The following is a 14,046-nucleotide window of genomic DNA, read 5'->3' on the forward strand; positions in this document are numbered from 1 at the left end:
ATATGTCCGTTTTTTCGTCGCTTTATAAGGTCGGCTACGCTCTTGTGATTCCTCTGGTCATCTCTGTGAGCCGAGTGCTCCTTTGTCCTCCTCCTCTCAAAATAAATATAGAATCCTTGAATCTCACGGAGCCGCTTCTGCAATTACACACTTTAACAAACATTATCTAGTTCCAAACTAAGCGTAGCCTGTACTATGGGTTGCAAGACAACGATATATATTCAAATATAGAATTCTATGACTCTGAAACATTCTATCATCATATCAATGTTTGCACCTACTGGGATTCGAACCCGGGACTTCTAGCGCAATATCCAGGGTCACTAACCTCTGGGCTATATGGGTGGCCTGTAATTAATTTCAATTAATCAATTGAATAGTTAGTGTTACAATTTTTTAGAGAAACTGACTCGATATGCCTGTAATCTTGCTCAGACATGATCTATCAGATCGTAGACGATACCAGTCTCCCAAAAACGCTGATACTATTCGTACAGCCATCACACGCTGGTTACCTGGATGAATAAGTCAGCAACACTACGACTTGGACGGCTTTCGTGGGCGAAGTACCTATCCATATTTGTTAGAAAAAAAAACTTGTAGGATGTCATAGAGCTTTAACAATCACGTCGAATGTTTAGATAAGTGTGCTCGTTTCCAAAAAACTATCTTTTCTGCAAAAAAAAAATGTAATTAAATACAGAAATTCTGATGAATAAACAGTGAAAATAATCTCTACATTAATTATTCATTGAATGAAATATCGATTTAAATTTGAAATTTTGGTACAACATTGTGTAGTCTAACGGCCGTTTTCAATTGTGTATCTCTAGTTACGGATATATTGCAATCACCGTTTAATGAGAAGATCTTATCTATCCATAGTTATGTCCAATATAGTTATAGTCCAACGCTATCTGTCAATAGGTTATTGAAGTGTAAGTAAGCGTGAAATGATAGATTTGTCTACGTATAGTGAGGTAAACAAAGGATAGATAGGTTATTGAAAACGGCCGTAAACTGACAGGACAATTCGATCTTTTAATATCTTCGTAACCAGTCAGATATACCACTTACGAGTAGATTCGTCTCGATTTTATTATGTACAGAAAACAACATCTCAAGTATTACATTTGTATTTTTCCTTATTACAGAAGACATTACAAAAGACAAGTGAATAACACGCTAGTTTTCATTTTATGGTGGCACATTGTATCTCTAATAAGTATGCATATCTTCTGAGGTTACATGCATTAACTTTAACACCTATATCTGGTTACGAAGATATTAAAAGGTCGAATTCGTAGTTACGAATACAATACGATAACACTTTCGCCGACCTATTACTTATTCAATAGATGCGTATTTCCTATATCGCTCATTTGTTTGGTCTGTGGGCCGCCCCGGCTCGTGGCCTATAGCGCGTCGCGTGTCTGACCAATCCTCCACGTCGACGTCGCGCCACCAAGACCAACGCCCCCCCAACTGTACCTCTACCCGCATACATCTAATAGCGATATGAACTTCGCTACTTGTAAAAAGTTAGTCACTGCTAAACCTTCGCGGAGTGCAGTCGTGTCGCCTACTAATACAATATGTTAAATAGATTCAACACGATAATTTAATAATTGAAAATAATCAATTAACGAGTCCTATTGAGCCGATCTCGAAGTCTTAAAAAATAGTGAGATAAACTTTTATTGGAGTTTAGTGTTTCGTGAAAATTTAAGTTAACCGAATAGTAATTTAGTATGTCGTCTATAACAATGACGACCACCGCGGTGGCTAATGGACTCTGTAATGGGAAGTTAGAGACCACGCTCAACGGACACAGACAGAACAGATACTTGAAGTCAGGTGCACCGGTCATGCCGCAAACTGTGAGTACTGATCACAGCCTCACATGTTACTGGCTCTAAGTAATTTTACTAACTCCAGATGGACGAGACGAGCAGGACGTTCAGCTTATAGTAATTTGCTCCGCCCATTACAATGCAGCTAAGGATTCTTGGAAAACCCAAAAATTCTGAGCGGCACTACAATTGCGCTCGTCACCTTGAGGCATATGATGTTAAGTGTCATTTGCCCAGTAATTTCTCTAGCTACGGCGCCCCCACATGCCATAATCTAACCGGCTTCCTGTGCAAAAGAGTGTCCCAGTGGGAGGCTTCTACACTAGCTACGTAGCTACGATATATTAAATATGGTAGGTACCAGGGGCGTGCATATGATATAGGCAATTAGGCAGTGTCTACCTCGTTATAAACCTAAATAAATATAGTGTTAAAGTTAATTTATTTTAATTTGGTTCCGTTATTTTATTACCAAACTCAAAAACATCCACTCATTAAATGTTTCCTTACGCTAGATACTAAATACCTACGGTAAGCAATATTTGGAACAATCTTTGCTTATTCCAAAGCTCAACTGCGACTAGTTAGATCCACAGTGCCTACCTTGTTTGAAAACCAATGCACGCCCCTGGTCGCTACATATGTAAAATAATGTTTTCATTAATTATAATTACCGTTATTTTATACTGTCGTTGACAAAAAGTAAACAAAATAAAACTTGGGTCAATGATACCAAACCTACCAGGATCACTCGCTGGGCTAAGCTGATGGTATCTTTAAAATTCCATTAAAACTGATTCAACTGTTTTGTAATATGAGTAATCTAGCTAGAACATATTATGTAGTAAAAGAAATTAGATTTTATTCACTCCTTTGATATAGAGCGCTTTAAGACTTTTTCTTTCAATTAATTTTCCCTCTGAAACCATCAAAAGTAATGACTTAGAACAGTACGTGTATACAGGTGTCCCAAAGTTATGGGACATGAAGGGAAAGTACCTTAAATATCGAAGATAGGGTATTTTACTGAAAGAAGACTTTATGTTATTTTTAAAAGTTAGTAATTCTGCATTCAAAGATTTTCTATAAATTACTTGCCTCGTCTGGGAATCGAACCGACTTAAATGTAAAAAAGACACCCCTACTTTTATGATATGTAGATGTGAGAAAGTGGTGAATTAAGTATTTTTTTGTAAATTAATCAATCTCAAAATGTGATCCCTCTTGCCTTACGCAAATCGCAAATCTTTTAATGAGTCCGCTGCCTTTTGATTTTCTTATCAATTTTTATTTTTTTTTTTATTTTTTACATTTAAGTCGGTTCGAGTCCCAGACAAGGCAAGTAATTTTTAGAAGATCTTTGAATCCAGAATTACTAACTTTTAAAAATAACATAGTCTTCTTTCAGTAAAATACCCTATTTACGAAATTTAAGGTACTTTCCCTTCATGTCCCAGACAAGGCAAGTAATTTTTAGAAGATCTTTGAATCCAGAATTACTAACTTTTAAAAATAACATAGTCTTCTTTCAGTAAAATACCCTATTTACGAAATTTAAGGTACTTTCCCTTCATGTCCCAAAACTTTGGGACACCCTGTATACACGTACTGTTCTAAGTAATTACTTCATTCATCGTCATTGAGTCCCGGTCCCGGCCAACATATATATAATATATATAGGTATAAAGCTATGCCTGATTGATTGATATCAGTATATGCAGAACGTTGACTATATCGCTGAGAACACTATTTTGTATGAAAATAAGGAACGAGACGAGCAGGACGTTCAAATTATGGTAATTGATACGCCCTACCCATTACAACGCTGTGCCGCTCAGGGTCCTTGTAAACCCAAAAATTGTGAGCGGCACTGCAATTGCGCTCGTCACCTTGAGACGTAAGATGTTAAGTCTCATTTGCCCGTAATTTCACTAGCTGCGGCGCCCTTCATACCGAAACACAGTAATTTTTACACATTACTGCTTCACGGCAGAAATAGGCGCTGTTGTGGTACCCATAATCTAGCCGCCTTCCTTCGTCAATACAACGATAATTCTGATGTTAACCGAATGTCAGGCAGCCTTACAAGTAAACGCGGGAAACGTTAAAAGTCCGAATAAACCAATCATTAACAAAATATAATATATTTGTAAACATTTTGCATATTCTTGGTTTATTCTCAGTTATTACTTTATACCAAGTTTATTTTTGTAAGGCCGTGCTTATTTAAAAATGTTTATCGTATTAAAAATATCGTTGTCTTGCACACATAGTACAGGATATACTTAGTTTGAGGCAAGATTATTTGTATTTAAAAGTGTATCAATATATACTAGCTGACCCGACAGACGTTGTTCTGTAGATTATTAAAAAAAAACTGTTTTATAGGATTTTGCCAATAATATTTCAAAACATCAAGAATTATTTCGTAAAACATGCTCCCTGTTGTTATAATGAAATTTTAGTTTCACAGCGGAACTGTCAAACCGTGCGTCACTAAATTCTCTCATAGATAAAATGTCGAAATCGAAATAAAAACTATCCTATCTCTCAAGTTGGACCAAACTGCACTCCATGAAGTAATCCCCATTAAAATCCGTTCATTAGTTTAGGAGTCCATCGCGGACAAACAACGTGTCACGTAATTTATATATATTTAGTTTTAGGTTTTTGTTGAAAGCTACCAGATGGCTTATTTTTTTCCTACCCTCCAATAAATATGGTTAATTTATACAAAAACGTATAAAAAAAATTAACAATTTATATACTTAAACCTTCCTCGAGAATCAGAGCTCTATGCCTGCAGTACAGTTCAGACACAAAACTGTTAGGTGAGCTCTGTTTTCGTTGGACGTCAGGAAGTTGAGCGGGCCGGTTGGCATTTCTCCAATCGTGCTTATTAAGCGCGTACACTTTCCTTAGAGGCCGGCAACGCTCCTGTGATTCCTCTGGTGTTGTAAGAGAATGTGGTGGGCGGTGATCTCAACACCAGGTGATCAGTACGCTCGTTTGTCCCCGCTAAAATAAAGCTATTCATTGGTGTAAACAATGAAAATCACTAGAGTAGTTTTTGTTTGAACAGACAGACATACAGACGCGGAGGATGACCTTGTTTTTAACCGACTTCAAAAAGGAGGAGGTTCTCAATTCGTCGGTATTTTTTTTATGTTTGTTATCTCAAAACTTTCGACTGGATGAATTGATTTGGATAATTCTTTTTTTATTTTAAAGCTGATGATTCCCATGTGGTCCCATTGTAATTTTGTCCAGATCTGACAATGGCATCCATTAGAAAACCATAAAAGTCTTAAATTTCCTATACGTATGTGTATGATAAATTTACATTTATTTTTAGATTATTCATTGCTGCATTGAAAAATTTAGTATATCTACATATATTTAGACAAATTATTGGTGGTTAGTGTACTTCAAATTCACTAAAATCAAAAAATAACAAAAAAAAAACAATCGACTTCAAATACACTATTCTAAATCAATAGATATAATATGCACTAAAAAGTATAAAAATAAATTGCAATCTAATTAATTAATCTAATTCTAGTTACGATTATTGTTATTTTTAGATAATTCAATTCGAATGTAAAATTTCGCAACGTGTTTTGGGCGGTATATAGTGTATTTGGTTATTGAATTCAGTTCACGCCGGCCGGAACCGCATTCCATACCGGCTTTGCAATATCAATGTCGACCATGCCTTAACGAGGACCGACATAGTGCATAACTCACCTTAATAATTTATTACGTCGCAGTTGAATTAACAATTATATATCAAGTATTAACACGTTTTTGAACTTGTTCACTAGCCAATAAAAACTTTTTTATTAATGAAAATAAGGGACGAGATAAACAGGACGTTCAGCTGATGGTAATTGATACGCCTTACCCATTACAATGCAATGCCGCACAGAATTTTTGAAAAATCCAAATATTCTGAGCGGCACTACAACTGCGCTCGTCACGTTGAGACATAAGATGTTAAGTCTCATTTGCCCAGTAATTTCACTAGCTACGACGTCCTTCAGTCCGAAACACAGTAACGCTTACACATTACTGCTTCACGGCAGAAATAGGCGCCGTTGTGGTACCCATAATCTAGCCGGCATCCTGTGCAAAGAAGCCTCCTACTGGTAAACTATCTCTGGAATCTAAATACTAATAAATGTATAGCTGTTTTTATTGTTTGGTTATGCTGCAAAAACTAACGATCGGACTAATACTTATACCATCAGATGCAGCGTGTTTTTGACAAATTATCCAGTCAATGACATTAACATCTTACAATTCAATATTGATACACTGAGCGGGCGCGGGGTAGGTACTCAATTAATATGGCAAAACAAGTTTGCCGGAGCAGCACTTGTATACAATATAGAGATTGCTAAGTTTTAATTAGTAAACGATTAAGAACTATATTTCACCGAGACCCCACGGTGGACCAACCAGTGCGCACAGTGGTGTCCGTAAGCTACCAAACTAGACACCAGAGTCATGACGCGTCCGAGCTGGTCGCGTCACCATACGAACACCCGGTGAGTAACTCTCTTCAGAGCTGTATATGTTTTGTTGGTAGCGGTGACTGGTTGCGCCACCGAGCGTTATCTTTATTGAACTATACCAAATCTGCTAGTTTTTCCTCGATGTTCTGTCGTCCCTATTGTCAATAAATACTTTCATGTTCAACATGATTTACATTCCCCAAAAGGCTTCGTCTTGAGTTTTACCAGTGATTTAGCTAGACAAGTCAATATTCTAAGTACTATCCGTGTCATATCGAGCATTATAAAATACCTTAGATTCTGGGCTAATCTTAGCCTCACCCTAAATAGTTTTTTGCTTTCTTTGGCTCCAGTGCCCGAGTTCTTTTTTATCCCCTAACGTAGAAACATTATGTGTAACGTACACACAATCATCAACTGTCACTCTTAACTTATTCTTAATAGTGTTATTTTTTAAACACTTATGTTGTTTCTTAAATTTAAATACTTACATATCAAACTAAATTATGTTCACTAAAATACATATAATAATAAAAATATTACTTGTAAGTAGGTATATGTAATAGGTATATAGGCCTCCTCTATGAGTCCTACGTTTTTCTTATCTTTGCTTTCACTGTCCAGTCATTTCCAGATTTTCTCCAAATTTTTAATGTCATTAACCGTCGTAGGCTTCCTTATAACGGGCCCTAGCTCTCTTGAGTCCATTTGGTAGCCAAAAGCGTCCATCTTTCGGCACTCAGTCGTGCTACATGGCCAGCACACTTCCAGGCTTTTTAACACACACGCTTAACCAAGCACAATTAAATTTTACCATCACCAACAACACAATTCCAAAGACAAACACGAGAGAAATTATTTCAATGATCTGCAAAAAATAAATGTAGGTTGTTAGTTATGTATCGCTCATTATTTCTGTAATCAAGAATTCTATTCAAAACTTTGCTGTGAATAATTAATATGAATAGTCGTCTCTACGGTCATTACCATACAATATGTATATTATAAATTATCTCACATCAGGTGATGTTCTAGAAAAACCAGCCGTAGATCGTGTATTCTTTCCGCATTTGTAAATTACCATTTGAATGCGTCGAGTTGAAGAAATATTCAATTTGACGGATGTGGCTTATGCTGAAATTGACTGTCGCATTAGTAGACCAACATTTAGCAATTCATCGAAGGAAAGCCGTGAAACGGAAGAGAATTTATGGCAAGGCGAATGACAAGTCTTACTAACGGCCGTTTTCAATAACCTATCTATCCTTAGTTTAACTTACTAGACGTAGACAAATCTATCCTTTTACGCTTACTTACATTTCAATAACCTATTAACAGATAGCATTGGACTATTACTATATCGGACATAACTATGGATAGATAAGATCTTGTCATGAAACGGTGACAGTAAGTTAAACTAAGGTTAGAACGACGCTGCAGTGACCACTGTCACCACGCATATATCTCAAAACGTACCAACTAACAATTGAAATCACGGTATAGGTACTTTTATTACTAAATTGACATAAAAAGGCATAAAAGGCATTTATTTTCTCAAAATTGATTCCTTTAGAATTCTTTTTGATGTCATTTCTAATATACTAGATACTACTACTTATAAAGTATCATGTACAAAATTAAGAGGAAACATTAATTGTGACCTTCCTCCATACAAATTTTCTCGTCTCTTTTTGTCTTGGTCGTTATAGGTCTCTCTGCCTTTTTTGTTATCTTTGTTGAAGTGCTCTAGAGTACTTGTGAACGTGCTTCAGATGCCTAGTATACAAATACGACAAGAGTTATAAATATAATAAAATAGTCCGACTCAGAATATTTCTTTCCAGTTCACTTTCCAAAATTTCGTCTCGATTTGTTAGTTTTTGGAGGAGGAAACCCTAATTAATACCGTCCAATACTCGACTGTAATTCATAAACCGACAACAGTACCAAACTTCGATCAAATATGTCCCCATTAAAAGGTAGCGATTGTATGAAATGAACGTGTGGCTTACATTGAGATAAGTGCGGACGATATCGCTCTTTTAAATATTGCAAAAGTAACAGAAGAAAACAAAAAGGACACAGATTCTTAGTTTTGGTAAATAATAACTACTATTTATCGCTATATTATAACTCTGATTATATTATTTAATCAAGAAGCTGTCGTATATATTTTCGTATTCGTTCGCAATGAAAGAGGGCGAATTTAATGACGCAGTCTCTCAGTCTGTTTCACTGACGTCGCGCTTCCTCTTTACGTTGTAATAGAATTTTGTTATGTTGATGTTGCTAATGTGTCAATTTTGCATGGGATTGTGTGCTTGTTAGTCTTTTACAATCAACCAAAAAGCTATATTATTATTACAAAAAATATACTTATAATAATTATGCTGCTGGACAAAGGTTTTCCCCAAAGACAACGATGATCGGTCCTGCGCTGCCCTCGTCCAACGTATTCCAGCGATCTTGACCAGATCGTCGGTCCATCTTGTGGGGGGCCAACCAACACTGCGTCTATCGGTACGTGGTCGACATTCGAAGACTTTACTGCCCCACCGGCCATCTGTCCGCCAGACTATGTGCCCTGCTCACTGCCACTTCAGTTTCGCAATCATTTGGGCTATGTCGGTGACTTTGGTTCTCCTACGAATCTCCTCATTTCTGATTCGATCTCGCAGGGAAAGTTTGAGCGACTATGAGCTTTCTCATAAGGCCCATAGCGACCACGTCTGCGTACCGTAAGTCATAACTGGCAACACACACTGGTTGAAAACCTTCGTCTTCAGACACTGCGGTATTTGGGACGAAAAGATTTTACGGAGCTTCCGGAACGCTGCCCATCCGAGTTCAATTCGATGAGCGACCTCTTTCGCAAAATTGGATCTGCCTAACTGGATTGTTTGTCCAAGGTATACGTGCTCTTCAATAGTTTAGAGAGTTCAGTTCCCAATTGCTACGGGGGTAGGTACAACATGGACATTTGTGACATGATCTTCGTCTTGTCCATTTTCATTTTCAGCTTACTCCTTGGGAAGCTGTATTGAGCATATTGCCATCGAGCATATGGCTTAAGTCTTCCATGCTCTCCGCCATGATTACATTGGGATATCTTCGCTAGTTGGTCGGGTTTATTTGGCTCTTAGGTCTTAAGCCTTGTTGGTAACATATGTGGTCGTGTATAACTGTCCGGAGAACTTCTCGACTTCCCTTCAAAGTTTGGATTTAGACAAAGCGACCCTGTCGTCACCGATCTTCAGCTTCGTCAGTTGGGTTTGCCCACTAGAAACATCTCGTGCGATTACTTTGGAGCCTTTATTATGGTCTATGGCCGCCTTCAAACAATCACAATACAGTTATTATGGCTGCGTATATCGCGAGTCAACGACTTCCATAACCAAATTGCGCCACTCTCAATTCATCGCCGCTACGTTTGCCCATTTTTGCGATGAAGTCTCCCATGACAACGTTGAAGTGGGTTTTTTTAGGAGTGTGAATGAATGGCTGTTTTTTATTTATTTATTGATTACGCTACCCTAGTCGACAAGCTCCCCACCTCAGTTACGTTCTTGACAAGACACATGTGAACGAGGAACCCGACACCACCCTGGAACAGTTGGTCACCCTCCCGGAAATAGAGCAGGTTTCCGGAATTTAGGATTATCGAGTCATGATTTGAAGTACAATTTGTCTAAATATGTGTAGATATACAAAAAAAAATCAATGCAGCAATGAACGTAAGCGCTTTGCAATTACGACAGTTAGAAATCTGCCACAAATCGCACCCTTACTGTAAGTCGTTAATCGTTCGTCCCATTGATCATTATATTCGACGACGACAATTACTTGACAATAACTATATTGATATTGGCGCGATATTGAGTTATTCGTAAATTTATCATCCACATACGTATAGCAAATTTAAGGCTTTTATGGTTTTCTCATGGATGCCATTGTCAGATGTGTACCAAATTACAATGGGAACTGACGGGAAGCATCAGCTTTCAAATAAAAAAAGAATTATCAAAATCGGTTCCCCCAGTCGAAAGTTTTGAGGTAACAAACATAAAAAAAAACATACCGACGAATTGAGAACCTCCCCCTTTTTTGAAGCCGGTTAAAATGTATAATACAAATGTGTTACGAAATTAAAAATAATTGTTAAAAATCGTTTGTTTGCTAAAGGTTATAACATAAATGAGTTTCCTAATGATACCACAGACTGGGAATGGAGCGACCGCCCTCAGGCTATTTAATTATAATATTAATGTACGATGAACAATGACTCAATATTATCAATAATTGATTTGCACTTATTGCACTTACATACAAATTCTAGGTTGGTTATTCTAATTTGGTACATTCAATATTAAAAATTTTAATTAAATATTACATTGTTATCCATATTTTTGATAAAAAATAGCATGCTCAGTTTTTTGCGCTCGATCCTCTCAGGTCAGGCGCTCAATTTCGAGTGGGTGGTAGTTTTCTTTTGAATAAAAATATAGAATTATAATTTATCAGGCGTGATTAATACCCTCAATACTGGTACCGCTATGAAATATTACCCTCAATACTGGTCCCGCTATGATATTGTTAAAGCACGAGGTAGATAACTACTGAACCGGATCTGCTGAGACGGTTCTTGACCCTCCCAGCTGATAACATGATCTCATCCGAGCCAACGTGACTGGTCATACTTTTAACTTTCAATAAATAACAATAACTTTCGATAAGGTTCATTAAATCTTTAATAAAAACAATTCAAACGATTGTAGAGAATTTTGACGTGACGTTTTTTTTATGATAATAAGGAACGAGATGAGCAGGACGTTCAGCTGATGGTAATTGATACGACCTGCCCATTACAATCATCAACACAAACAGTGGGCATATATATGTCTTGATAGTAGCCAGATGATCTGATAGTGTGGACCAGGTTTCTGTTTTTTTTTTGCTTTCATTAGGGAAAACTGGATGCTGTCTGCGATTATTATTTCATATGACATAGATAATGAATGCAGCGTCAGTTGCATGAGGCATGTGCTCACGATGATGTCATATTATCAGAACATCACGCCACATCGCTATCAGTAACAAAAGCGGCTCAACCATAACCTTTTTTTAATGTAATATAAATGGATTGTAACCATTTTAATCTCTCTCGCTCGGTATCATAATGAATATTTTCACGAAGTTTTATTTCTTTAGTGATACTATAATGAAAAATCTATGGCTACACTTTAAGTATATGGGCCGTAAAAAACAAATTTTTCTTATTTATTGACATTTCGAGCAAGTCCTTTCTAAAATATATAATATAAGGTTAGTGAATAATTCGACCGGTGGTATGAGCTCTGGACGCGAAAGCCCCTAAAGCCCACAATTGCTGAGTCCCTGTTTCTGCAATTGATTTTGCAGAGTTAGACTTCCATACTTGTCCTTTGGCACTGACGCGACATATCTTTGGTACACCATTAAAGATAACTTATTAGAAGCCATTCTCCTTAGTCATCGAAGAACATTCTGTCTGTTAGAAAATGATACATTATTGCTATAGTTCGAAAAAGATTTAAAACTCTTCCCTATGATGCAAACATTTAATCAAAAAGAAGAATATATTATATCATTTCAAAAATTCCTACAACCAAAACCGGATTTGGAAATCGCCAGTACAGCAAGCTCTCAGCCATGCTTTATAATAGGGTAAACAAGGAAATATATATCCATTCAAAACAACTTCATGAATGAAAAAAAATGCTAGTAAGTTGGATAAATGAAACTGAAGAACTTTTAACACAATCATATTAATTTAACAGTAACACAAACATTTAATTATAGTCATACTTATAAAAGATTCACTCATTTCATCTCAAATACACACTGACTCACACACACTTCATTATACCTCTCACACCTTTCATATCACTTCACAACACACCCAACGCACACATACATCTTATTTCTTATACTTCTTAGTAATTAGAATATGTTTCATTGTTTGTAAATAATGTAATAAGTATTAATGTCTTGTGTGCTAACTTAATAACATCGTGAGCAGACAAGAAGTAAGCTATGGAAGAGCAGAGTCTTCTAACACAGGCGTTTATAGTACTTAAATTCAAATTCAAATATTTTTATTCAAAATAGGATTTAAAATCATTTATTGAACGTCAAAATCTACCACCCATTCAAAAGAGACTGCCTTCTGATAGGAATGGGCGCAAGAAACTCAACGGGCTTTTTTTTTTAAATATAAAATATGGATTACAATGTAATATCGTACAATAAACATTTATAATTAAAGAGCCTGAGGGTGTTCGCTTTATTCGTCATTATTATTATTATTCTTTATTATTTTTTTTCTTTCTTCCCAGTCCGTGGTGTTATTAAGAAAATCGTTTATGCTATAATAACCTTTCCCACACAAACGTTTTTTAACAATTCTTTTAAATTTCCAACAAAAGACTTACTAACTCGACCCAACCGAGTGGTAGGCATAACAAGTTTATGTTTGTTCCTATTAAAAGGAGGCTCCAATCAAGAATATTGATTTATGTACATACTTGATAAAGGAAATAAACATTTTGTATTTTGTATAAACAAATCTATAAATTCATAACTATCAATGTGATCAGAGAAATTAAGGTCCTTATCTAAGATAACACCTAAAAATATAGTACTGTAAATTTTTTCATTATTTATTCCATTACAACTTATATTTAAATCAGTCTGTCTACGTCCGTTTACACAAAATTGCATATGCTTCGTTTGCAATAAATTTACAAATGTCAAATTCACTATTGTCAAACCAATTAATTCATTTAATTATCAGTATTAGAGGACATGAGAATCGATATCAGCTATTTTTTTGAAAGTCATTTATATTATAAATAACTAGCCGACCCGACAGACGTTGTTCTGTATATAATAAATAAAATAATGTTTTTATATGAATTTGTCAATAATATATCATAACATCAAAAATTATTTCTTAAAATATGCACCCAGCTGTCGTAATGAGATTGTTTCACACCAGAACTGTCAAACCGTGCGTCAATAAATTCTCTCATAGAAATTATGTATGGACTCATCAAAGGAAAAACAAATTTGTTGTTTTTATTTAATTTAGCAGCATTTTCCTATTTATTCACCTTTTAAACCTTCTCTGGACTTCCACAAATAATTCAAGACCAAAATTAGCCAAATCGGTCCGGTCTCGAGTTTTAGCGAGACTAACGAACAGCAATTCATTTTTGTGCCTTAAATTGTCATTACCATGTCTCCAATAACGCTTGTTGCTGAAGAGGAACATCGATTTTCCTTTTAAAACTAAGGTAAATAAGATTTAGTTTCACGAAATATTTTTTTAATATTAAAAAAAATTATGGCTAACGCTCCGGACAAATGCACAACGCGACGATTTTCATTACGATATTGCGTAGTTATTTAAAGTAGCTGAAATATACAATTCTAACCGTTTCAACATCTATCAGCTGCCTATTTTTTTTTATCGCAAATACTACAGAGTTTAGTATATTACATAAGTTTGCGATAAACATTTTGCCAGTACAGTATTATTAATAGTATTATAGAATCCCGCTTAATAAACTTAACAGCGTAGTCGCTACACTCGTCGCGCACTTCTGTATTCCTGGTGCATTCACAAATCAACATAC

At 35.9% G+C, this 14,046-nt stretch overlaps 1 protein-coding gene across 4 annotated transcripts in view; it reads left to right on the forward strand.

Moving 5' to 3' along the window:
• The window catches only part of LOC126966054 (choline-phosphate cytidylyltransferase A-like), a 55,680-nt gene that overhangs the window by 5,764 nt on the left and 35,870 nt on the right, over window positions 1-14,046 (forward strand). For 2 of the 4 annotated variants that reach the window (XM_050809926.1, XM_050809924.1), the window contains exon 1: window positions 1,554-1,880. The exons of the other annotated variants lie outside the window; for them this stretch is intronic. In XM_050809926.1, the coding sequence (XP_050665883.1) occupies window positions 1,752-1,880 (129 nt within the window). In that variant the 5' untranslated portion in view covers window positions 1,554-1,751. Of the gene's footprint in view, window positions 1-1,553; window positions 1,881-14,046 lie in introns of those variants that run through there. 4 annotated transcript variants of the gene reach the window in all.

Source organism: Leptidea sinapis, chromosome 9 (genome assembly GCF_905404315.1).
Source record: "Leptidea sinapis chromosome 9, ilLepSina1.1, whole genome shotgun sequence".
Taxonomy (NCBI): Eukaryota; Metazoa; Arthropoda; class Insecta; order Lepidoptera; family Pieridae; genus Leptidea; species Leptidea sinapis.